Raw genomic sequence first — 25,593 nt, forward strand, 5'->3', positions numbered from 1 at the left:
ATCGAGGTCTTCCTTGGACTGCTCCCCCTTCTCCTTCTACCGTGTCCCCCGTCACTGTACAAAGATCGTCCCCGCGTCTCTCTCCGGCCCGCCTTCTTTGTGTGTGTCTGAATTGCAGAAGACTACATAGCCAACAATTCGCCACCGAGTTCTAAACCACCAAACCATTCATACAAGCCTGTCATTGTTTGGCTATACCCAAAACACCACAAGTTCGTTTCGTTTCGTTTTCGATTGGATCTTTATTCCTTGACTCGCGGATCGAATTGAATTTCATCCTACCCGACTTATTAAACCCCGCGCATTTACGTCCAATCGCTGCACGAGCTCGAGCTTTATTACATTGCTTTTCGGAGAACAAACGATATCAATTGAAAAGAAGGATTGTTCGATATGGCAGCTCCGACGCAGCTTTCTTGTGGGTTTTTCACCTGTTTTGCGGGACTTTTTGGGGGGGTGAAGACTGGACTGGAAATGGCTAATTGTGGTAGACCGCACGGTGAAGGGAATTGGCATCTTGGATGCTACCCCCGTCTATGAGTCCCTGTCGGGGTTTGAGAGGTAATTCTTTGGTTATACTTGAACTGGGTTGTCTTTGGACTCGTTACTAATATGATTTTGTTTCTCCAGACCTGAGGGAAACCTCCGCTGTAGCGCCTATTCTCCCTGCGGCCGTTATTTCGCCTTTGCTTCTCCCGATAAGTATGCGCTGCGCTCCTCCACCTCCGAAATGTTGAAGTGAAGGATTGGGTTAACGGTAATAGGGTCACCGTCGTCGATCCGTCCGTCGGTCATGTCATCTCCACCATCGCCGCCGAGAACGTCTTCGAGCTGGGTTTCTCCCCCCTGGGTACCTACCTAATCACCTGGCAGCGCCCCTCGAAGGATGGAAACGGCGACGCCGTCAAGAACCTCAAGGTGTGGCAGGTCGTGAATGAGAACGTCGTGGTCGGCAGCTATGTCCAGAAGTCCCAGACCGGCTGGAACCTGCAGTATACCGCGGATGAGAAGCTCTGCGCGCGCGTCGTCACCAACGAGGTCCAGTTTTACCAGAGCGATGACCTGTCCAAGCCCTGGAACCGGCTGCGCGTCGAAGGTGTCGCCGATTTTGCCCTGTCCCCGGGCAAGACCAATTCGGTCGCTGTGTTCATTCCGGAGCGTAAGGTTGGTTACCTCTATTCTCTCTTACTATATGTATGTTGCTAACGTTCACAGGGTCAACCCGCCGCAGTCAAGGTGTTCGTTGTGCCGAACTTCGCCTCCGCCGTTTCCCAGAAGAACTTCTTCAAGGGAGACAAGGTTCAATTGAAGTGGAACGCATCGGGTAACACCCTGCTGGTGCTGGCGCAAACCGAAGTCGACCGCTCGAACAAGAGCTACTACGGAGAGACCACTCTGTACCTCCTGGGTGCCAGTGGCGGCTTTGATTCTCGCGTGGAACTGGGTCAGTGGCTATCCGACATCATGGCATGGAAGAAATACTAACTAGTAACAGATAAGGAGGGCCCCATCCACGACGTGTCCTGGTCTCCCAACTCCAAGGAGTTCGGCGTGGTGTACGGCTACATGCCCGCCCGCACCCGCATCTTCAACTTCCGCGGCGTGACGCAACATGACTTCCCCATGGCGCCGCGGAACACCATCCTGTTCTCGCCCCACGGCCGGTTCGTCCTCGTGGCCGGATTCGGCAACCTGGCGGGCCAGATGGACATCTACGACCTGGAGAAGAACTACGCCAAGGTGACCACCGTCGAGGCGGCCAACTCCAGCGTGTGCGCCTGGTCGCCGGATGGACAGTACATCCTGACGGCCACCACCAGCCCCCGTCTGCGCGTGGACAACGGCCTCCGCATCTGGCACGTGAGCGGCGCGCTGGTCTACAACGAGGACATGCACGAGCTGTACGACGTCTGCTGGCGCCCGCAGTCGACCATCCAGCACCCGCTGGGTGATCCCTTCCACCCGCTCCCGGTGCCCCACCCGTCGGCGACCGCCTACCTGAGCACCCGCAAGGCCCCCGTCAAGCCGGCCGGTGCGTACCGGCCCCCGGGCGCCCGCGGTCAGCTCACGCCCTTGGCTTTCAAGCGAGAGGACCAAGGCGGGTCTGCCTTCGTGGCCGGCAGCGCCCCCGCCGGAGCCGTGAACGGCTTCGGCAAGCCGCGGAGACGCGACGTGCCGGGCGCCGATCCGGCCGAGTTTCTGCCTCCGGGAGCCGCTCCTGGAGGCGGCGTGGCCCTGCCCCCCGGCGCGGACCACCCGGAGAAGCTCTCCAAGTCTGCCGCGCGCAACAAGAAGAAGCGCGAAGCCCGTAAGCTGCGCGAGGGCGAAGAAGGCGTCCCTGAGACGTCGCCCGACCGCCGTGGCGAGAAGAACAGCAACGACAAGGGCCACGAGCGAAGCCGGTCCAAGGCTCAAGGCCAGAAGTCCGGCCCGCCAGCCAACGGCACCCCCGCGCCCGCGCCCCCTCCCCCCGCCAGGGAACCCACCCCCCCGGCCGTCGAGGAGGGTGTGCCCTCGGCGCACGATAAGAAGATCCGCGGACTCTTGAAGAAGATCCGGGCGATCGACGAGCTGAAGATGCGTCTTGCGGGCGGTGAGAAGCTGGAGGATACGCAGATGAAGAAGATCCATACGGAGGAGTCCGTGCGGAAGGAGCTTGAGGGGTTGGGCTATACCGGATAGATCCGGTCCATCTCTCGCCTGACTAGATCCGTTGTGGGGATTGATAGGATGGAGGGTTGGTTGTGGAAAGCGTGAGAATAGGTGAGTCTGGACTGGACTGGGTTGCCGCCTATGCATATGTATAGTCAGTTGTTGGTGGTGACCTGACTGTCTGGACTGCCTGGTTCTTGCTCCTACATCTTTGTGATTGACGTTCATGATCTATCTTCTGTTCTTGACACTCTGTCAAGAGCAGAGGAAGAGCGGTAGAAATGGAGTCAGAAGTAGAGTTAGATGGGGTTTGAGAAGGATGTATGTATGCATGTATGTATATACATTGGAGAGAAAATAGTAGAAGAATCACACATTTAACTATCTATTGCTGTTTGACCTATCATCGTGTATACCAATGTACCTACCAACACAACATTCAACTCTTACAAATCTACCTACAAATCCAAATACAAATACCTATCATCAACTACGAAGTATACAACACAAAATATAAATAAAGCAAGAAAGGGAATATGATGTCCCCCACCCGTAACCCCCAGCTCATTCATTTCCTCCCACCATCAAACCAAGCCACAGTCCGCTTCATCTACCAGCTCTGATCCTGACGTGGACATGTCCAAGACGAACGTCTACCAGCGTGGGCCTGGAGGTAAGGTATTTCCATACACTCACTCCCTAACTCACACCGATGACGCCCGTCCGCCGAAGCAGAACTGGTCAAGATCAAAGCGATAGCTGATACGAACTGTTTGTGTAGATTGGTTTGTTGGTAGGGGTGCAGTTTGCTCAACTGGTTGGTAGCTAGCTGGCTAACTATCCAGCCAGCTGTCACTGCGGGTGAACCGAGGTCCTGGCCCAGCAATAAAGCTGGGAACAGGTGGGTGGGGTTGTTGAATTTGATATATCGCAGCCGATACAGAGCTTATCCCGTGAGGGATTTCAAGGCATGGTCCTCGCCTTGCGCTCCACCTGACAGCGCGAAATTGATAGGAAGGGAAGAGCTCTACGCGTATAGAGGGAAAAAGAGTGGACGGAATTGAAGGGTATCTTGATTACCTGTGGATCACACGTCCCCATTATTCTTGATGCTGATGTATCTGTTGTACAATTAAGGTGGAAAGATTGCGTTGGAGATCCTGGTCGCTACTGAGGCGTATGGCTAAGTGAAAATCCGCGCACGCTTGATCGGACTTCCCATCCCGATGGATCGGTTCGCGCTCGCCATCCCGCTTAGCAGTCGGTCCATTCCGGTCACGTCGAGCTCGCCCCGTTGGAGCATCATCTGGTCTGTCGCTGCCGTTGGGGCCTCGTTCGCTGATTGGCGGAAGGAGGAAGCTTCGGCGGGTTCGCTGAGTCTAGGTGCTAGAATCATGACCCGGTGCTCTGTTGTGAGCATGATGTCGAACTTCTGTCCCGCTGACATGCGGTTGGTCCGGGATGCTGCCGGGAGGTGGGTGATGCCTTTCAGGTGCTCGCCCATCAGCGTGATGTCTTGGAGAGCTGAGACACGGCAGCGGTTCGACGCGTCGAATGTCCCTGATGTGCGGACTGCGTTCCGCCATAATGACAGCAGGCTGGGGATGATGGCGCTGTGGTCGCCGTGGCGGAGGAGAATCGACTCGTCTGGGAGCGGGTCGCGGAAGGAATTGGTCTGGTACACCGAGATTTCGCCGCAGAGCGATGGGCTGGGCGGGCTGACCGTGGAGCCCTTCAAGAGCGAGTCCTCGCGAAGTCGCTTGGTGGATGGCGTCAGCGGGGCGAATCTGGGCCGCTGCTCGACCACGCTAGGTCCGGCTGTCTCTGTGTCCTGCCCTCGGAGCAACGGGCTCAGGATCCGACCGCTGACGGAGAATGTGGTCAGGGAGCCTCCGGAGACCCCTTCGATGCTGGCTTGACGGTGGAGCGGGCCCTTGGACGTCCCGGGTCCGGCTCCCTCGATATCCCAGACTCCCCATTCACCATCTGCCATGAGGACCATGACAGCCCGGCCACCGAGGACCCATTCCGCGTTGACGATGGTCTTCCGCCGCGTGACTCCCGAAGGGGACTGTTCAAACCCGGGATACAGACTGATCAGCCATTTTCCATCCGTCTCGGACGTCTCATAATCATTGGAGCTTGACGTCCGTCGCGACGACTTGGACCGCTTCGTGGAAAAGCACGAGTAGATCTTGACGCAGCCGCTGTGGAACGAAACCAGCAGCGTGGAATGGCGGGGTGACGGGTAGGGGGACGGGTTGAAGGCGACGTTCTGCGCCGGCGCGGGCAGATACCGCCGCTTTGTCTCGATGTCCTCCTCGTCTATCCAGTATGAACCTTCCTTCTCTTCCACAACCGGAGCACGGTGTAGCACAAGTAACCCAGATGACTCTGCCGAGTGCGTCGCCACGAGAAGGTCCCACCGGCCGGTGCCGTTCGCACTGAGCTTACTGGACGAGCTCCGGCTTCGGGTCATATCCGTATCCTCTTGCTGCTCAGCCTCCTGATATGTGAAAGTCACGCTCACGCCCCGGGGAAACTCCTGGTGCGTGACGCCACCCCCGATCGAAAGTATCTGCGTCCCCAGCGATGAGGCTTGCGACTGAGAGTAGGGCGGCGTCAAGGGAACAGTCACGATCCGAGTTGAGTAGTCCGCGCAGACAACCACCACGACCATCAGTTTCTTTAAAATGGGCGGAAATGGATCGAGCGATGAGCGCGCCGGTTCTGGGAGAATGCGAGGCACGGCCAGGTCGAGAACCCTGCTTCCAAGGGGGATGTCGACTTGTCGGAAAACACTTTCATAAGGATGGGCTGGATCAACCTCGGAATCCTCGGTTTCAAACTGGTAGCTGGGCTCCGCGTCCTCTCTCGGGGATTCTGGCACACCCTCGTCGTCCGAATCGATGATCATGACCGCATCGTCGCTGCCCCGGTTCGCCTTCTGTGGCTTGTCCTCCTTCTCGACAGCGGGTTGCCGTGCCGCAAAGTGTCGACCTCCTCTCCAGACCACCTTCAACCCGTTTTCGTATCCGTAGATAATAATCGATGAGCCATTGGGCGCCAGGATCGGGTAGCTCTTTGCTGTGTAGACGCGATGGGGGAGTTGGTGACTACACAATCGTCTGTCAGCGCTGGTCCCGGATCGAGGTCTCCAACATGAATCACCTTAATTGCAAGCCATCATCTCTTGGCCTGACTAGAGGCTTCGATGGAAATGACGGCATCGTTCGTATGGGTCCAGTTCAGTTGGAAGGGCGGTAAGATTCCACCGGAGGAAATAACCGGGTTCGAGTTCAAGGATTTAGAATGATCGAATAGTATCGTTTATGAAGATGGTCTATATTGGTGGATTGGAATAATCGAAAAGAAGAGAAGGAGAATTGAGGGATGTGGTGGAGAGAGTTGGTGAGTTGCGGAGGAGAAGAGGAAGAAAAAGCGTTCCGCGATATTTATTTGGCTCGCCGCGTTATTGTTTAGTTTCGGCATTCCCTCCCTCACCATCTTCCTCTCTACCTCTCTTCACCTTCGCCTTCTCCACCCTCCTACACTAATGTCTGCTTTCAGACAATGAACATGACCTCGTTCTTGGCACCCATTGCCGAGGACTCGATTTCCGTGATTTCTGACCACCTGCATCGATAATGGCGACCGTTCGATCCCTGGGTCTCCACCAACCCTCCGCCATTCCCTTCCTCGTCGCAGAGGATCTCCTCCCTCCTGATCCCTCCGAAGACCTCTATACATGGACGACAAGTGTGGTGGATGGTCCGGATGGCCATATCGAAGATGAAATCGTATGGACAAAGACGTGTGTGGTGTGGTCTCGTGCGGGGGTCGTGAGGAGAGTCTTCCGTTTGGACATTGAAAGGGAAGAGATTCGACATGCTCTGCTAGCCAACTTCTCCGTGGCAGGTATTAAGAGATCCAGTGGTCCGACCTCCCAGGGAAAGAGTGGGATCTCGGCGGGGACAGGCAACGACGGGGCCCGGGCTCGAAGCTCGCACAATCAGCGTCATGGCGGGGAATCGAAGACCGCTTCGTCTGACGTGTCCTGGAACCTGCGTGGTTACGGCTCACCAAGGAATGGGTCTGGAGACGCGACAGATGGGCTGTCGCGCGCGTTGGTGGTGGTGCTCAAGTCCCAGGCGCATATCTTCTTCCTAGCCGGCAATAGTCATGTCGTCCCTCTGCCGTTCGAGGTCGATTCGGTCTTTGCGACCCCCAAGGGACTTCTATTTCAGAGGAAAACACAAGAGAAGAAATCCGACGAAGGCAGCTTTTATCCAATGGCCCCTCCCAATTCGTTCATGTCGTCGATACCGGGCATGGACTTCCGCGCTTCCCAGTCCCTGGAGGTTCCGTCGGGCAGATCGAAACGGCCCTCGTTGACGGTTTCCCCGGCTGCGAGCTCTGCTGTGAAATCGCGACCGACAAAGCATGCAAACCTGCCACGAGTATTCTCTCTCATGGACCCCCAGTCGGAGATGGGTCTGGTGGTGACCAATCAATCACCCCGCGGATTGCAGTCCAGCGTGTCGAGCAACAGACCATCGGGTTTCGAAGCGCTGGACCCAGCGGATGAAATCGTCTATGTGTCTTCTAAGGATGAGCTTCTAACGTCGAATCTCACGGTGAATAATGGCCCGTTGATCCTCGTGATAACAGTCAACACTAGTACGGGACTCTATACTATCTGGACGGCACGCTACCGAGAGGACGAGCCCGGCCCCTTGTCAAAGCAAAAGGGGAGACGAGAGACCGGTGGCACTCGATCGAAGCGCCGTAGCTCCCACTTCGGGATGACCACAGGGACGACGACTCCCGGCGCCCGCCCCTCTGCTACGAGGGAGAGCTTTGGTCCGCGAGGGGATTGGAACGCGTCCGGCTTCTCGCACTCCCAGTACTCCACGGAAGGGAAAGGGGATGATGAAGAGGACCTTGCCTCGAAAATTGGCCAGGATTTCGGGGACATCGGTGTTCCGTTAAAGACATCCAGACGGGTGAGCTCCTTACTCGCAAGGGCGGATCTTGGAGCCAGCCAAGACAGAATTACATTCTCAGACCTAGCCACGGGGAGTCAGTCAAGTTCCACGCCCCATGGAAATCTACGACAATCGATCGGGGCTGCGAGCACCCGTGGCAGCTTCGGTTTCAATCCCAGAGGCTCCCTGCCACCCGGGAGTGCCTCTGTCTACAGTACCACGAGCAGCTTTGTCGACGCCCCAGTGGACCGACTGCTGGAAGAATTGAATAACGAAAGTTTATTCGAGGGAATCGAGAACATGGACCTCAAGGAAACCGCTTCGGGGCTCCCGGAGGAGGTTCTGCTTTCCAAGGTGGAGAGCTTCTCCTCCAAGTTTTCGGGGACATTCCAAACTCCTACCAAATCCAGATCCTCCCAGAATCTAAAAATCATTACCTTGTGCCCTCCTGAGGGGGGCAACCCGCAGAGCGCAACCTCGGCGGCCGTGGCGGTGTGCGTCGTCGACCAGGATTCAAAGTGTATGACTGTTGTGAACCTACGCGCAGACAAAGTGACCCTGCCCAAGAAAGATGTCGTATTTTCGAAAAGGGCGAAAAAGCACGGATCTTCTGGTGAACGGTCCCTTTTAGTTCAGGCCACGGGCATTCATCATTTCTCTGGCATACGGGATGCCTGCCGGATTGTTGACGGCGAAGTATCCCGCATCATGACCTTGAGCGTGGCGGACAATGGGCAGCATGAACTGTGTTTACAGACGCCCTGGAGTAGTCCCACCAATGTGGAGATCCCGAAGAAGCTCATGCTGCATGAAACGTATGGGGTATCTTCAACGAGTCCTGCGAACCGCCCCCGAGAGAGCGGCATGCACCGGATCATGACCGACTCGGTGACGATAACCGGGTTGGATCATCCCTTGGCTCGAGGCAAATTTGACGTGATCGATTCGGAGAAGAGACGACACAAGCTCCAGGTCCAAATGGAACCGAGCAACGAGCTGGTGCGGAAGGTCTTCCAGGTGTGCAGGTTTGCGTTGCCGGATTCTGAAAAGGCCGGTGACGGCATGCTGGCTGCTTGGTGGGAGGTGATGAAATGGCTGCGAGGTATGGAGACGGGCGAAAAGAATCTGGAGTGGACGGCCATGGTGGTTGTCCTGTTTGGGATGGCCATCCCCTTTATCACCAGGGACCAGCGTCAAACGCCAGCCCGCCAGCCGCGCAAGAAGAAAGGCCTACTAAGGTCTAGCAGTGGAAGCTCCATCGATCTGGAGAGCTGGGAGACAATGCTAGATCAAGAATCCGGGCCATCCGGCGTCGTTGCGCCTTGGATGACCAACAGTTCCTGGGGGTGGGTTGTGGAGCAAGATGCCGAAGAGGCCAGCGAAACCGGCCGTGGAAAGAGGAGCTCGAAGAATGAGCAGGCCGGATCGAACCCTTCGACATGCCGCAATAACACCTACCTTGTCCGGTGTGCCGACTTGACGCGGGAGTTCCTCCGGCTGCCCGAGGGCATCGCGGCGGTTGGATCGGACGGGCGTCTCCCGACAGCGCTCTCGTACAGCTCAAGTCTACGACGGACGGCCTTGGGTACCATCTTAGTCGCGCTGCACCTGCTTCGCGAGGAACAGAAGCTATCCATCTGTGACAGTGAACAGTCACGCAAAGACCTAGGTCTTCTTGCCCCGGTGTTGGCCCAGATCGGTGGGTGGCTCGGATGGAAGTCCTGGACGTGGGCGGAGGACTCGTACTATGGGTTGGAGATTGCCAGTATCGATCGATGGCAATTTGAAAACACTCGTATCTCGACTCTCGATGTACCTGCGGAGCCATTCGCGCCTCCGTCGCTCTTCTCTCATTTGGAAACTGCGTGGCGGCAGCGATCTGCGTCCTTTTTCACTCTTCTCAACCTCGTCACGGCGTCGGAGCGCACGCCCAAAAAGGGAAGACTGTGGCAGGAATGCTTTGCCCTGACTCCGAGGACGCTGGCCCTGGAAGGCTTTCTCTCCGAGGTCCACAATCTGTCGACGCCACTCGACCGGATCAGGCTTTTGCACCGCTGTGGGTTCACCCGAAGCATCATCGAGACGTTTTCCGAGGGAGTCAGCACGCCCCTGTATGAAGTCATCATGCAGTCGCAAATGCACGCTTCGACGTCGTGGAGTCCTGCACTCTTGGAGCTCATCGACCGCGAGGACCTCAGCATATCGCTGACTACGAACAACACCGATACCTCGGTCACCCCCGTCCAGTCTGCGGTGTCTCACGATGCTGTTCGTGACTTCCACCACATCGGTGCGTCCTCGATGGATATCGACTCGATCAATTCTTTCGAGGCGTCTGCCGAGGCCGACCGATTTTCGGTCACTAGACTGCTCTTCCGAGAGGATAAACGGTTCGTCGAAGCGGCCAAGTTGCTGAACCAGTCGAAGGCGCCCGCAGCAGAGTGCGTTCCCGAGCCGGAATGGACCGACTCGGACCTCTTGGAGGCGCAGAAAGAGGTGGTGCAATTGGTGACGTTGCGGACGTTGTCGATTCCCACTGGACGTGCCATGTTGGCCTTCAGCGGACGCCTACCACTGCTGACAGAGAAGCTCCCGATCCCGTCCTTTTCCTTGCAGTGCGTTATGAAGCCATCGAACGTGACTATCAGTGCAGACCGAGCATCCTTCAGCGAGGAGAAGGTGTGCTGGGCCTTCTTCCACAACGGCGTGTCGACCGGACTGGCCATCTCCCGAAACTGCAAAGGGATCGACACCTCCTGGATCCTCTTCAACAAACCCCAGGACCTGACGAACCGGCATGCCGGCTTCCTTCTTGCCTTGGGGCTCAACGGGCATCTCAAGTCGCTGGCCAAGTGGGTTGCCTTCAAGTACTTGACCCCCAAGCACACGATGACCTCCATCGGCCTGTTGCTCGGCCTCTCGGCCTCCTACCTGGGCACGATGGATACATTGATCACGCGACTGTTATCGGTGCATGTAACACGGATGCTCCCCATGGGGGCGGCCGAACTCAACCTGTCGGCCTTGACACAGACGGCGGGAATCATGGGCATCGGCCTCCTCTATTGTAATTCTCAGCACCGGCGCATGAGCGAAGTGATGTTGTCGGAGATCGAAAGCGTGGAACCCGAGGAACATTCAGCGTCCCACGAGGATCTCCGCGACGAGGGATACCGACTGGCCGCGGGATTCGCCCTGGGGTTCATCAACCTCGGCAAGGGCAAAGACCTGAAAGGCATGAGGGACATGCACATCGTGGAGAGACTGCTGGCCGTTGCGGTGGGGACCAAGGACGTCGACCTGTCGCATGTTCTGGATCGGGCCACCGCTGGAGCGACGATTGCGTTCGCCATCATCTTCATGAAGACCAACGACGAGGTCCTGGCCCAGAAGATCGATATACCCGACACGACCGTCCGGTTCGACTATGTGCGGCCCGACCTCTTCCTCCTGCGTACTCTGGCACGACATGTCATCATGTGGGATCGCATCCAGCCCACCGCAGCGTGGTTCATCCAGAGTCTTCCCAAGATCTATCGGCGCCGATACCGCCTGACAGGGGTGAGACGATTGAAGAGCGACGACATGCCCTTCTTCAACATCATCGCGGGCCTTTGTTTCACGCTGGGGCTCCGCTATGCTGGCTCGGGTCAGATCGCGGTGCGGGATCTCCTGCTCTCGTACTTGGATCAATTCATCCGCATCAGCCGGCTCCCGGCGTTGAACTACGATGGGAAGCTGGCGCGGAACTCGGTGCGGCACTGCCAGGACGTCGTGGCGCTCTCCGCCGCCGCCGTCATGGCCGGGACCGGCGACCTGGCTCTCTTCCGACGCCTGCGATCCCTCCACGGTCGTGTGGACGCCGACACGCCGTACGGCAGTCACATGGCTGCGCACATGGCGGTGGGGCTGCTGTTCTTGGGCGGTGGCAGCTACACGCTGGGCACGTCGGATCTGGCAGTCGCATCGCTGATCTGCGCGCTGTATCCCATCTTCCCGACCACGGTGCTCGACAACAAATGCCACCTGCAGGCGTTCCGGCATTTGTGGGTTTTGGCCGCCGAGCCGCGCTGCCTGGTCCCCCGCGATATCGACACACGACGACCCATCCCGATTCCCATCAGCGTGACCAGCGCCAGTGGCGAGATCCGGCACGTCACGGCGCCCTGCCTCCTACCAGACCTCGGAGACGTAGCCAAGGTAGAGGTCCAGAGCCCAGACTACTGGCCTCTCGTGCTGGACCTCACGCAGAACCCAAGCCTGCGGGAGAAATTCCACCGCGGCGACCAGTCCGTGTACCTCCGGCGAAAGTCGACCTACAACCCAACGGGCTCCTCGGTGTTCGTGACGACACTGTCCGGACTAAGCGAGGCGCAAGACGTCCTCCCAACCTCCACGCCCGCGTCAACCCAAGGCCGCGGCCTTCCCCCCACCGCATGGCCCAGCGTATCCGCATCGATCCTCAACCCGGGCACCTCACCGCGCACCCACCCCCCATCACCCTCCCAAAGCATCTGGGAATGGATCTTCCACCTCGCATCCCTACGAGGTCTCGACATCCGCGAGAAAGCCCTCGTCCTCCCCTCATCCTTCCCCACGCGCACCCAGCCATCCGGATCCAACAGCGTATCATACGCCCCCTGGCTACGCCAGTCCGCCGTCGACAGCAAGCTCGTCGTCGAACGCACCGTGCAGAACATCGTGCAGGCGGCGCAGGGTCGCAGCGGGGACACCAACGCAGACGAAGTCCGCGATCGCATCTGGCAGCTCCGTCTGCTCTTCAGCTGGGTCGACCGTCTCGGCGAGGAGAGCAGCCCTGTGGCGGACGACGACGCGGACGATACACAGACGACTGTACCTGACGAGCCGGCTGGGTTGGCTCCAGGACCGTCGAATGGGCTGTGGCTGAGACGGGATTTTGTGGAGGAGGCGCGCTGGAAGATTTGGGGGGTGCAGATTGGGGATTATGCTTAGTTTACTCTTCTCTCCCTTTACCTTTACCTCTGCCTCTACTATCTCTGAGAACGATGCGGGTGTGGATGTCTGGCGTTGAGAGCCGTGTATTTCCTTTTCCCTTGTCTTTTCCTTTTCCTTTTCTTTTCGATCTCTTTTTATAATGTTCTTATCCTGATGAACCGGAGCGGTCGTGGGTTGTTCGGCGTATCGTGTATCGATATATCACCTTATAGTTTGTTGATAGATTCGTATGGAAATGACGTTCATGATGATAAGATTTACAAAAGACAATTGTGCATGTCGTTTCTGGTTCTGGGTCGATTCTTGTTGATACATTACACCCTCTTATTTACAGGGCGAAAAGATACATACGTACTTGATCTTCTCGCCAGCTCGAAGTCTTTCCCTTTCCGTTTTAGGGCTCACCCCTCGCCGCTTTTTGCCCACTGAGTAGATCACCCCCTGAGCGGCCTGAGGCGATCATTGAGCAAGGGCTGAGTGCACTGAGTAAGCCAGCCTTGATAGAATGCATCCCTACTAGTGGAAACCATGACCATCTCTCTTCACGTGAAGTCTGGTTTCATATATGATATTATATTTAGGTAGATATAGATATTAGTAGGGCAACTCTTGCTGGCTTCGACCTACCTGCCGTCCACCACTTGCCCGGTGTCCTGTGTGGCTCGCTTGTACGATACGTTAAGATATATCAAGTATATATACTTAATACTTAGATTAAGTTTAGATAAGTAGAAACTAGACTAAATATATACTCAGACTTGAAACTTATATTAAACACGACTAATTAAACTGTAAATATAGATAAATAAGTGTCCTTATATATTCCTGTATATATACTTCTTGGTATACCTTTTTAAGTAAGTAGTGAAGTATATCTAATTAGTATGCTTGCCCGCGTATACTTTGTTATATACCTTTTGAGGTAGATACTTAAGTATATAGTTCAGAGAAAAGTAGATTAAACGTGCGTTTCCCTTTGGCTAAGCTCTGCCAGGATGCAGCATCGACCAGGGTATACCTGAGATATGACCTGTTATTGTCCTGTCAGTTCCAGCCAATAAAATCCGTGGAAAGTATTTAAGATACATCCCTGTCACTCTGTAGGGATCACCGCTGATCGCGCCCGTGCACGTTCAGAAGACCAAGTCCCACTCCCGCTAAGGTTGAGCACCCCGCCCCGGCTGGCGCCGGCTGGCCCCTACTAACCTGTGTTCTAGGCACTACCTATGGAATCCGCGTACAAGCTAGTATCCCAGCGCTGGACTTTTCTGATACAGAGTATATACGCTACTCCCATGTATGGATGGACAATGTGATCGCGATCGTCAAAATATTGTGAGAAACAACTCCTACAATGGGATGAAGCGTTCAACGATCAAGTTACAAAAGACGTGGGGCTCCATTCAGACGACTCACACTAGAACTGGAAAAATTGCTGGCAATCTCAACTAATCAATATGCATGTCTCATACCAAGAACTCTAGCCTTGATAAATCCAAGTCAGCTACGTGAGTGGCCTTGTCAACTCCTAAAGACCCCTACAAAATACGGAACAACCCCGGTCAGGGGCAAACTAGTAGCAACTTGGAGAATCCTTTGGCGTGCGATCCAGTCATTCCTTTTGGGGATTATTGGACACGATGGGTTGTTACTGCTTTCTCAACTAGTAATCTGCTCACAAAAGAGCTCTAGTCATCGAAACCTTGATGACACTGTCAGCGACGTTGATGGAGTAGATCTCCAGAGCCTTGTGAGCGCAGCAGCCCGAAGTACATATAGCATTTCATGCCAGGGGTGAATATGAGCATGAAGCTTGTTTTCCGAGACTACAGCCAGCTAGACACTCGAGTGTCTGATCAAGAATGTTCTCATCGTAAGGGATGACTTCGCATGATACCGAAGATTCAGAAGCTCCCCCACCTGCACCGAAGAAGTCAGGCCGGTCTCAGAGCCCGCGGGCTATGGAAAGAAGGAGGTAAGTACTCGTTCGGAATCCCCCCACCCTTTCACCATACCAATGGACATGTTCACCCAGAAGCTTCGATAGACTGCAGAACAGAATTGCGCAACGAAACCACCGTGAGTAAACGTCCAAATAACATACCATGTGCCACACTGACATTGTAGCAAGGACGCAGACTCAAAGAGCAGATTGCTGCTGAAGAAGCTGGAGAGATACAGGACGTACAACCTGCATCCACTTTTCAACAAACGCCCTCCGATCCCTTGCCCGACTCCCCATCTCTCACCTTATCTCAATCAATGGACGCCACCCTGCTACCAGATGACCTGTTTAACCAGGCCACATCACCGTGGCCAGGATTGGATCCAATGCTCATTCAAATGCCAGCAATCAATCCAGCTTTGAATAACCCCGGGCAATGGGCCTTCCCGTCCCCTAATGGCTGCACCTGCAACTCGATTACAGGACGTACTGTCGGCTCTGGGAGATGTCGTAAGGGGGAGAGGAGTTTCGGGTAGACTAGGACCCGGGAAATGGCCCAGAGGAGGAACTGGAGCAGCCAGCTTATGTAGACTGCAATGTAGAAGCGAGGCTCCAGATAAAAGCGTGGTGATTTCACCTGAGCGTAGAAGAGGACCGAGGGAATGGCGATGGAGGACAAGGAAATGTTTCGAAGCGGCGAAATCCAGTCCATGGTAGGGATAAGTAGGGCATGTGCTGGATCAACAATATACTCTCTGCATCCTCATGTTTACATCTTCTACGATTCTGTTATATCATAAATTGCAGTTGTCATTGAACTATACTGACTATACCTTCACGAATACTTTCACTCTTCAATCTGTAATGCCAGAATCGCCCTGATAATGTCATCTACCTGGCTGACACTGCAGTGTCAGCCAGTGCAGCCGCTGTCCCACTGCATTTCGACGTGTTTCGCTGTTGGGCAGGGGCTTTCAGCGAATATTGCAATGATCTGCAAGGGCTTAGCCCACCGACTCGAACTCCAACATGCATTTCGGCCAGTCTTTGAACACAGGTCAACCGGGGGGGGGGGTGCTCAACCTCAGCGGGAGTGGGCCTTGGTCTTGGGTACAGCCTCACAGACCCTTGTCAGCGCCAAGGGACAACACAATTGGGGATATTGTTTGCGAGTCAGCCATTATTTTGATGCCTATTCCCTCCCCAGAGCAACACAGTGCAGAACTCTCTATTCCTCTCCTCTATTCCTTCTTTTGTTTTTGCTTGTACAAAGTCGAGGTTTTTATCGCGACCGTGTAACTCTATCTCCCAGAAAGAAATCGAGTCTACCGTTGCAACATCATGAACAACAAAGCGGGCGACGGCGTCTTCCGTTATCGAGACGGCATCGCCGTCGCCCAAGTCGTCTTTTTCTCCGCAGCGGTTCTTGCTGCTCTTCGTTTGCGCTGGACTCGTCGCATCGGTTGGTTCTGTATCGGAGTCCTCTCTATCTTCCGCCTCGTGAGCGCAAGTTGCATGCTACAGACCATCCACCATGACACCGATAATTATTGGGCGGCAATATTTGTCTGCGAGTCACTCGGAGTGCTCTTGATTATATTCTTGCTGCTGGAAATGCTAGAGCGGATGTATGTTTGGGAACTCCCTCAATTTCTTTCCAGCACATTTTCCGTCCCCACAGTTCTCTTGTCGAACAACAACCACCTCACACACCTACAGCACACCTGAAATCGAGGTTAATTGTCAACAGAAACAAAGTTATTCCGGTCATTCACCGCTACTTATTCGTCGTCCCCCAGGTCATTACCTGGATCGATATTGGCATCTCCATCGGCGGCTTCGTCGCCGTGAAGCAAAAAGAGCACAACCAGTTGCTCCCAACCCCTTACAGCCGTGCCGGAATCGCCATCCTCTTCGTCATCTACCTCTGGCAAGTGGGGACCTTCGTGGCCTTTTGGCTGCGCCGAAAGGATTTCCCGCTGCTGGAGCACCGGCTGTTGATGAGCGTGGCCATCTGCGTGCCGATTCTGGCGATTCGCATTGTCTACTCGTTGGTTTTCATCATCACGGCGGACATGACCTGGAACGCTGTCAAGGGTGATTCGACGGCGTATTTGATGATGACGATGTTGCCGGAGGTGGCGATTACGGCGATAGCTACGGTAACGATCTTTCAGATTCCGCCGCTGGGGCAACAGCAGAAGATGGAGTCGAAGAGGATGGGCGACACTGAGAGTCACCGTGGGAGTCAGAATATTCCTCTCGTGTAGTAATTTTTGAGATACCGGGGTATTCTGAGTGTGCACTGATTAAGTGGACATTTGCTCGGCCGTTTTGCTTCTTGTAGAGTACAATATTATGTTCTATAGGTTGCCCCAGCATATTCGCTAAGCAGATAAATGTGTAGTTGACATAGTAGTGTCCCCCAAAGATGCCTTGGCATGAGCTCTCTCTAGGAGTGTCAGCCACGAACTGGCGTGTGAGTGAGCTTTGGTGATGACAGGAACCAAGATTCAGTCAGCCTAGCTGTGGGGTGGTTAGCGAGCATGGCTATCTTTCACTCGTTGGGGATACCAGCTGAGTTATTGCAATATGCATACGTACTCGATTTTCTCGCCAGCTCGAGGGCTTTCCCTTTCCATTTTAGTCCCGGCTACCCAGCAGGCATGATTGAACTTCTCCTCATGCACAGAAATTGGGATCTCTGTTCCACGGAAGTGCTCCAGTCCACCTGCATGATCTGAATGCACGCGATCCATTATTATGGCCTTGACACCTTTGATGTCATAGCCAGCCATTCTGATAGCCTCAGGTAAGTGGTGACTCCCCGTATCGCTTATGCGAGGAAACGAATCTGTGGCTTCACTACCCCATTGCTGCGGATTCTGCTTGTCGGTTGTGTCTCAAGTCACCGTGGAAAAATTCTGTATCTACTGCTTGAACGTCCTCTGTACTTCCACATTCAAGAAGGATAAGTCCCATCTCAGGTGATAGATGAGTCCGGCGACTATTATCAGGTTTGTTTGTGCATTAATAGGGTTAGGATTACTGGTTGAACCTTTATCAGCGCCCATCAGGAGCCTACAAGCCAGTAATAAAAACAGAGTACTTTTAAAAGCAGACAGATAATGAATATACCAACCCTGGTCAGTACTTAAAAAATATACGTACAGTTGTGCCAACAGAAAAGACATTGGTTCAAATCGCGGCCAAAGTCTGCCTCGGCACATTTGTCCTGGACAATATGGACAGCTCTCGGACCATCGGCCAAGACTTGATTGTATATCCTTTCTCTGGGCTGGAGTAAATACCAGTAGAGAAGCAAGATCATTTGATATAATGAATGTAGAGGGTTCTTCTATCTTCACAGTCGAATTGACATCATATGCTGTTGTCCCCCTAAACGGCAGTGTTGTACGGCATCATTCTTTTCCTTCGCAATGACCCTGGACCAAAAGACTTCATCACGCGTCTGGCTGATCACCGGCTGCAGCTCTGGTTTTGGCAGATTGTTCATTTCCGCGATTCTCGCCCGCGGTGACAGAGTCATCGCCACTGCGAGAAACATTGATTCATTATCGGAATTTGCGCCTTCGGACAATGTCCACCTATTACAACTGGACATCACTGCATCCCAGAATATCTTGTATGAGAAGATCACCAGGGCAATTACGATACTCGGTCAGATCGACGTCTTGGTCAACAATGCGGGTTACGTATTGTCGGGCGTGTGGGAAGAGTTGAGGTTGGTCTTACTCCCGATGGCTTTGCCTTCTGTTCCCAGCTAACGTTCTACTCTTGTTAATATCTAGTCCATCCCAATTGATTGCACAATTCAATACAAATTTCTTTGGGTCTATCAATCTCACCCGCGCATTGCTTCCACATCTGCGATCCCGGAGAACTGGGAATCTCGTTTTTATGAGCAGCATAGCTGCGTGGGTGGGTGTTGCTGTGGGTGGACCATACAGTGCCTCAAAGTATGCTCTGGAAGGTACGGAACCCCTTTTCAGTCCTGCTTTTAATGTACCTATAACTGACTTACCCGGATATTGATCAGGCGCTGTGGAAAGTCTTCAAAAAGAAGTTGCACCATTCGGGGTCAACGTGCATCTTGCTGTATTGGGCCAGTTCAGGACTGAGATACTCGCTAAAAGACAAAAGCCAGAGCGGGTCTCCAATCCAATTACGGAGTATGATGCTCTTATCGAGGCCTACCAAAACAGGCTTGAGCGGGCTGATGGCTCGCAACCAGGTGACCCGGCACAGGCGGTTGAACGGATTTTGGATGTGGTGTGTCACAGAGGCTATTTCGCTGAGCGAGAGGCTCCGCTGCGTATAGTACTTGGCTCGGATGCTTTAGATGTTGTTCGGAGCCAGTGCAATGAGACATTACGAGATCTAGAGAGACAGGAGAAGATGGCGAGGAGTACGGACTTCCCAGGTCGAGGGAGCATTGGGCAATATAATTGAACTAAAGCAGCCGTATCGTTGGCTGGCATACATCTGATTGTCAGAGGAATTGGCTGAGGGGGGTTAGCAGTCTCGATCCACATGAACTCACCAGACTGTCCGAGGTTTTAGTTGCCCAATTTGTTGCGAATCCACTTCAACTCATCACGATCGGGCATACGAAAGTTCTGTTGCGTAGATAACCCTGGAACTTTTGATGGCTCACGCAATATTGTAACCTATCCTGTAGAATTGACACCATTTGAATGATCTCTGGGCTTGTCTTTTTGCCTGTCTTTTGAGCTATCTTTTGCTTGTCTCTTGCACTTAGGGTTGATCTAGACTAGCGTAGGGAATCCTTGGTCTACCTGACAATAGTCCTGCGTGGAGACCCTTCATCTAGGGCGGGTTTACAATCCCGCGGCTTTCAGGTCAGAGAGACGATCACTATACCAACAAGGTATTCTTGTCTCTTCCCCCCTGCCTTCAGCCAAGACTCTGGGCTCTGGGAATGAAATTTGGACATAATCATCTCCGTGGAATTAAATCCACCTGTCTTCAACCAACTGCTGTTATGTCGGCTCTCGGCTCATACGACCCCTGTTCGGGCCATGGACAAATGTCTGGATGAATGATGGGTTACTTATAACCTTTGCCTCACTCACCAAGATTCTCATTTCAGAAACAATAGCATATCTTTTGTGTTATCCCATAATGACCGGTCCAGAGGTTATCATTATTGGGGCTGGACCCTCGGGCATTGCCCTCGGCCACACCTTGAAACACAAACTGGGGTTTGCTGATTTCACAGTAAGTCACTGTCAGATGGAACGATGATTGCTTGGAAGTTGAAGAGCTATGATTGACAACCTTACCATGTAGCTCTACGACAAACTGGACGGACCAGGTGGTACCTGGCGCATGAACACATATCCAGGAGTGTAAGCGTGATCGTTGGTTCCAAAGTGCCTGGGCTCATGTTAACTGGGTGTATAGGGGCTGTGATGTACCTACACGTCTATATTCCTTCTCTTTCAACCCAAACCCAAATTGGTCAAAGGAGTTATGCGAGGGCCCCGAGATCCTGCAATGTGGGTTAAGGCACATTGAACACACCGATTTGAGCAAGCGCACTAACACATCATGTACCATGCAGATATGGAAGACACAGTGGATAAATTCCACCTGCGCAAACACATGCAATTCGGCGTTGAATGTATTTCTGCAACATGGAATAGTCAAGGATTTTGGGAGGTTCGCCTGCTAGATACGAAGACACAGGTTGAATACACCCGAACAGCAACCGTTTTCATTTCTGCCGTCGGTGGAATTTCCAAACCCCGAGATATCAAGTTTCCTGGAATGGAAAAGTTCAACGGCGAGATCTTCCACACGGCACGATGGAATCACCAGTTTGATTACCATGGAAAACGTCTAGCGGTGATCGGAAACGGATGCAGCGCAGCCCAGGTGGTTCCTGCCCTCGCAAAGGATGCTGGTCTCGTAAAGCAGTATGCCAGAAGTGCACAGTGGTACCATGAGAGACCGAACCGTGATTTCACGGCTTTCGAAAAATGGTGTCTTCGCAATATTCCTCTCTGGGAGCGTTACCTTCGCCTCCGTATTTTCCTTGCCAGCGATAGCCTCGTGGCAACATACTTGCCAGGCCCGGCAGCTGCAAAAGTGCGCGCGAAGGCTGAAAGCGGCGCGCGCGAGTACATCCACCAGACTGCGCCCAAGAAATATCATAAATTCCTTGTTCCCGACTTTCCCCTAGGTTCGTTCTATGCAGGGTTCCAATTTCGAGTTCGCGATGGACACTAACGATGTCACTGAAAACAAGGATGCAAGCGACGTATCTTTGACCCCAATTACCTGGAGAGCCTCCACCGCAGCAATGTCGAGTTGGCCCCCGTGGGGATCGATCATATTGACGAAACGGGCATCACCGGTACAGATGGTGTCCGGTCTCAGTTCGACGCGATCGTGCTGGCAACGGGCTTTGATGTGCAGAAGTTCGTAGTTCCCATGGAAGTATACGGGAATGATGGGAAGAGCCTGTCAGAGCAGTGGAAAGAGTCCCGGGGTGCACAGGCGTACATGGGGGTTTTTGTACACAACTTCCCAAACTTTGGAATTCTGTATGTTTCGCATTCGCAGATTCCAGCTCGATACTTGGTCTTTTCTTGCTAATATAGCCACTATAGGTTTGGCCCAAACACCTTCCCAGCGCACAACTCCGTGCTCTTCGCGTCCGAGGTTCAAGTAGAATACCTCGCACGCACGTTGTTTGCACCAGTCATTGATCGCCGGATATCCTCGCTCGAAGTCAAACGCACCGCGGAAGACCAGTGGGTAAATAGCCTACAACTTGAGCTCAAAGGTAGTGTCTTCGAAGCGGGATGTTCGAACTGGTATATAAATTCATCGGGACGAAACTCGGCATCGTGGCCAGGCTATGCGTCAACCTATTGGAAAGAGAGCCTTCTACCTCACTTTGGCGTTTTCAAGAAAGAGCGAGGATCTAGACTCTGGTTCCTCAATACTGTGTGGCGATGGATTCGAAGCACCAAGGTAAAGACGTATCACCTCTTATTGGTGACTCTCATCGGCCTGATGTATCATCAGGGGCAAAACCTGCACGTGCAAGGACCAGGCATGTTCAAGAAACTGGCATATTCTTTCTGAGGGGGTCTCAGTGTACATGTTTAGCTTATTGGACTTGTTGGCTTTGGGCGATTCTGCTTATCACAAGTGATTTCATTCTGTTTCCGTCGCGGGCATCGAAGACCCTCAATATAATTTGACGTTGATTCAACTATCGCCATGCTGTGGTGTCCCGCATTTTCTCACCCCAGGTAGACCCTCCATTGCTACACTTTGCTAAAGTTCTGTTACCATTCAAGTGGATTTCTTATAGTTTTGACGTCCATGGTGAGTATATGGAAAGAGTCCTCGGAACAAAGCCATTTGATCGTTAAAATAAATGGAATAAAGCATGATGCGAACGCCCTCATTCTCATCAGTAGGTGGTATCCACGGTAGACCCCCTGAGGCGACAACTTCCTATTTGTTTAACAGTACTTCTTCCCAGATAAATATTTTGTTTCTTTCTTTTATTGACTGCGCGTGAATCAAATACAACAATTCTCCATGAATTATTCTTCAGTGAACTTGCATTATCAACTGGTATACGACTTGATCATCCCTACTATCAAGTCTGGGTCTCCCTTACAGTTTTGGCCGCCCTGGCTCTTCAGCCTCTGCCAACTTACGGCGGAGGATCTTGCCTGACAGATTGCGGGGAATCTGGTCGACGAATCTGACACCGCCACGCAGTTGCTTGTGTCCAGCTAACTGATTCCGAACATGCTCCTTAATCTCATGTTCGCTGAGGTAGTGTCCTGGCTTGCGAACCACGAACCCACGCGGGATCTCATTACCTGGAATCCGAGGATCAGGTATCCCAATCACTCCAGCATCACGGATCTGATCATGAGCAATGAGAACCGCTTCGATTTCTGCTGGAGCCACTTGGAGTCCCTTGTATTTGATCAACTCCTATGACAAATTAGCTCACTGACGTTCATATCACTGTCGAAGAACTGACCTTTTTGCGATCGACGATGTAGAATTTCCCATCTTTGCGAGCACCAATATCTCCAGTTCGGAACCACCCATCAGAAGTGAATGCTTCCGCCGTGGCTTCAGGGTTCTCCCAATATCCGAGAGTGACGTTGGGGCCGCACACAAGAATTTCACCCGCCTGGCCATCCGGAACAGTGTTCTCTTCATCGTCAACGATCTTTAGCCGCGTGTTCGGTAAAAGCTGGCTGATGCTGGCAGTGCTATCCTCACGATCCCAAGGCAGCCAAGTGACCGCCCCTGTTGTTTCCGTGAGTCCCCATGCTTGACTGAGCTTGCACTTGAGCTTTGTCTCAGCCAGCTTTTGAAGCTCCGGACCCATGGGGGCAGCGCCTGCCTGAGCGTGCTCGAGGCTGTGGAACTCGGTTGTAACTGAGGGGCTCTTCGCAATGTGCAAGTAAATTGACGGGACTGTGGAGATGAAAGTGGGCCGATGCATCCTCACTGCCTGTACGAAATCCTCGAAAACAAATTTGGACATCCAGAATACTGTCCCCCCCGTCATGGTGCCGTTGATGATATAGCCCTGGAGCCCCGAAATATGACAGGAAGGCAGGTGGGCGATTGTGCGATATTCGAAGTCGACATGAAGTTGTCGCCCAGTGCGTTGAAGGTATGTCCCAATAGCGGTCTGAGTGATCAGGGCCTCGGAGACGAAATTCTTGTGTGAGAGACGGACACCTTTTGGTACGCCTGTGGTCCCGCTTGAAAATAAGAGGGCCACCACTCGAGTCGTGAGAACATCGTCATCGGTGACTCTCTCCCAGTCGAGCTCTCTCGTTTCTTGTAAATAGTTCCGCATGCGATCAACAACTGGACTCAAGGTCTGCTCGGGCATTGATCCAAGAATCAATACCCTTTCCGGAGAAACATGAGCTATCTGCGCCGCTTCAATAGCAATGGGAGCCATGTCTTCAGTGGCAATGACCAAGCGGCTCTTGCTTTGCTGGATCTGGCGGGACAACTCCATCACCGTCAAGGCAGTGGATGCAGCAGAGTAGATTCCTCCACTTCCAATGATACCATAGAAGAAAGCTGGTGTTAAAATATGGTTCGAGCAAACTGCTGTGACCACATCCTTGCCTGCGCCTGATGTGCCGATGCCTAGCTCATTTCTCAGGACGAAAGCCAGTCGGCGAACTAGGTTTCTAACCTCACGCTTGGTGAGTTTGTTCGCCTCATTTCCTGCCTCTGCGTGGATGACTGTGTCTTCCCTAGCCCATGAATGCTGCGACTCTATTTCAATCAGCCAAGTCGCTCACATGCGGGGTGTAGAGTCAAGACAACTTACCAAACACCAGAGTCAGCAAATCCAAGGAAGGAATATCACAGTCGATTTCAGGAAGATAATGATGCATGGTGGGGGTACAGAGAAAACTGGATCTCAATATTCTGTATTGTGGCTGCCCATCCAACCAGTTTCATACAGCGAACATCGTACCGGTCAAATATAAGCAATCGTCCAACGGAAAGTATCTCCAATTTTACAGAAGGATCTACAATTCCTTGGCCACAGTATGAGCTTTGGACATCCCCTCGGTTCCGAGGTTGGCAGGAGGCCCTAGGCTGGGTTTGTTGTCCAGAAATCTGTCCACGCTAGCGTAGGTCCTGGCCGATGGAACAATTCCGGACTGCATAGAAAAAGACGACAAGAAGCGTGGAACCAGACCATGCTTGCTTGAAAGATCAATTCCGCAAACATGCCTATTCAACACCAATATCCTCCACAGGACGTTGCTTGGTTCCGTCGCGATGTGCTGCTGTTCGCCAACAGTATCGGCGTCTCCGCCGAACGACTCCACTTTCTATATGTTAGCTCATCAGTTCTGACTATCGGTTTCAAGGTACAGAATATCTGACCGTAATTCTCGAACAGGAACTACACCCGGAGTTTGCAGTGTTTCCGACTTTTCCTTTGATCTTGCGTGCGTAACAAAGCTTGTACCCCTAAACAGGTAAGACAACGAACTAACCATGTCGCATCTATAGCATTCAAACTTGCCGATCAGGAGGTTATCGAATTCTATGGTCGTAATGCTACAAACACCATACCTGGAGCTCCTGATCTAGACTTCCGGTATGCGGTTGATGGACAGCGGGAACTCACGATCCACAAGCCTCTCCCTACGGCGAGTGCTGGATTCCACTTGGAACTCCGAAACAGAGTCATCGGGATTTACGACAAGGGCTCTGCGGGTAGTGTTCTAGAGACAGAACAAAAAATTGTCGACGTGACGACAGGGGAGGTGTATACCACCACGCGGACTTCGAGTTTCCTTTCGAAACAAGGCAATTGGGGTGGCCCACGAGGTAAGGGCATCAGAATGGAAGAAAGGATCTTGCAGGTCTTGTATTAGGGCTTACTAACTTGTGTACAAACACGTCTTAGGACCAACTTCGCCGGCATATCCCCAGCCTAAGCGAGCCCCAGATGCAGTCTATGAATTGCAGACAACAAATAACACGCCCATGCTCTACCGGTGAGCCATACCCTCTTTGAAAAAAAGATTGAACTATAGGTCGCTGACATTGTCCAGCCTCAATGGTGACTACAACCCGCTTCATGCGGTTCCCGAGGTGGGATTGAGGATGGGCCTCGGCGGTGTTATCCTCCATGGCATCTTCACTTATAGTTCCACATGCTATGGTGTCTTGGAAAAGATCAACAACGGGGATGCGACCCGTCTCAAAAAATTTCAAGCGCGATTTGCCTCGCCTGTCAGGCCCGGTGACAAGCTGGTTACGACTATCTGGCGCATGGGAATCACTGAGGGATTGGAGGAAGTTCGTTTTACCACGAGTAACCAAGATGGGAAAGTGGTCTTGAGTAATGGGAGAGCTCTATTTGTGCCAAAGCGTGGTGCATCGCATCTTTAGGATACTGCCGAAGTGTTACCTATTGCTTCTTTTTATTTAGAGTGAATGAAAAATGGT

The 25,593-nt window shown here is 53.1% G+C and overlaps 8 protein-coding genes across 8 annotated transcripts; 6 read left to right on the top strand and 2 right to left on the bottom strand.

Annotated features, from left to right (window-relative positions):
* Window positions 1-393: 393 nt before the first annotated feature.
* Window positions 394-2,682, top strand: BDW47DRAFT_116672 (translation initiation factor 2A; the record flags this gene model as incomplete). Its single annotated transcript, XM_024814966.1, has 6 exons — window positions 394-418; window positions 492-561; window positions 631-702; window positions 765-1,164; window positions 1,216-1,444; window positions 1,496-2,682. 6 exons carry the CDS (start codon window positions 394-396, stop codon window positions 2,680-2,682), a joined length of 1,983 nt encoding a protein of 660 aa, XP_024673343.1.
* Window positions 2,683-3,801: 1,119 nt separating this feature from the next.
* BDW47DRAFT_103482 (uncharacterized protein) lies at window positions 3,802-6,058 on the bottom strand. Its single transcript, XM_024812084.1, has 2 exons — window positions 5,824-6,058; window positions 3,802-5,768 (listed from the first exon to the last, which is right to left on the bottom strand). Exons 1-2 carry the CDS (start codon window positions 5,880-5,882, stop codon window positions 3,836-3,838), a joined length of 1,992 nt encoding a protein of 663 aa, XP_024673344.1. The 5' UTR covers window positions 5,883-6,058; the 3' UTR covers window positions 3,802-3,835.
* Window positions 6,059-6,299: 241 nt separating this feature from the next.
* Window positions 6,300-12,614, top strand: BDW47DRAFT_124647 (anaphase promoting complex subunit 1; the record flags this gene model as incomplete). The annotated part of the gene is made up of 1 exon (XM_024816291.1): window positions 6,300-12,614. The coding sequence occupies one exon, from the start codon at window positions 6,300-6,302 to the stop codon at window positions 12,612-12,614; it is 6,315 nt and encodes a 2,104-aa protein (XP_024673345.1).
* A 1,705-nt stretch (window positions 12,615-14,319) lies between these two features.
* On the top strand, window positions 14,320-15,287 carry BDW47DRAFT_103488 (bZIP transcription factor). The gene is made up of 3 exons (XM_024812085.1): window positions 14,320-14,592; window positions 14,665-14,696; window positions 14,749-15,287. The coding sequence occupies exons 1-3, from the start codon at window positions 14,498-14,500 to the stop codon at window positions 15,096-15,098; spliced, it is 477 nt and encodes a 158-aa protein (XP_024673346.1). The 5' UTR covers window positions 14,320-14,497; the 3' UTR covers window positions 15,099-15,287.
* A 405-nt stretch (window positions 15,288-15,692) lies between these two features.
* On the top strand, window positions 15,693-16,898 carry BDW47DRAFT_103490 (uncharacterized protein). The gene is made up of 2 exons (XM_024812086.1): window positions 15,693-16,190; window positions 16,313-16,898. The coding sequence occupies exons 1-2, from the start codon at window positions 15,904-15,906 to the stop codon at window positions 16,830-16,832; spliced, it is 807 nt and encodes a 268-aa protein (XP_024673347.1). The 5' UTR covers window positions 15,693-15,903; the 3' UTR covers window positions 16,833-16,898.
* A 2,830-nt stretch (window positions 16,899-19,728) lies between these two features.
* Window positions 19,729-21,772, top strand: BDW47DRAFT_116675 (flavin-containing monooxygenase; the record flags this gene model as incomplete). Its single annotated transcript, XM_024814967.1, has 7 exons — window positions 19,729-19,824; window positions 19,897-19,955; window positions 20,011-20,105; window positions 20,171-20,791; window positions 20,858-21,155; window positions 21,222-21,632; window positions 21,727-21,772. The coding sequence occupies 7 exons, from the start codon at window positions 19,729-19,731 to the stop codon at window positions 21,770-21,772; spliced, it is 1,626 nt and encodes a 541-aa protein (XP_024673348.1).
* A 473-nt stretch (window positions 21,773-22,245) lies between these two features.
* Window positions 22,246-24,017, bottom strand: BDW47DRAFT_130974 (acyl--CoA ligase; the record flags this gene model as incomplete). The annotated part of the gene is made up of 3 exons (XM_024817214.1): window positions 22,246-22,575; window positions 22,625-23,895; window positions 23,951-24,017. 3 exons carry the CDS (start codon window positions 24,015-24,017, stop codon window positions 22,246-22,248), a joined length of 1,668 nt encoding a protein of 555 aa, XP_024673349.1.
* A 342-nt stretch (window positions 24,018-24,359) lies between these two features.
* On the top strand, window positions 24,360-25,536 carry BDW47DRAFT_116677 (HotDog domain-containing protein; the record flags this gene model as incomplete). Its single annotated transcript, XM_024814968.1, has 5 exons — window positions 24,360-24,470; window positions 24,536-24,584; window positions 24,649-24,969; window positions 25,049-25,139; window positions 25,197-25,536. The coding sequence occupies 5 exons, from the start codon at window positions 24,360-24,362 to the stop codon at window positions 25,534-25,536; spliced, it is 912 nt and encodes a 303-aa protein (XP_024673350.1).
* Window positions 25,537-25,593: the final 57 nt, after the last annotated feature.

The sequence above is a fragment of the Aspergillus candidus genome, assembly GCF_002847045.1.
Source record: "Aspergillus candidus strain CBS 102.13 unplaced genomic scaffold BDW47scaffold_14, whole genome shotgun sequence".
Taxonomy (NCBI): Eukaryota; Fungi; Ascomycota; class Eurotiomycetes; order Eurotiales; family Aspergillaceae; genus Aspergillus; species Aspergillus candidus.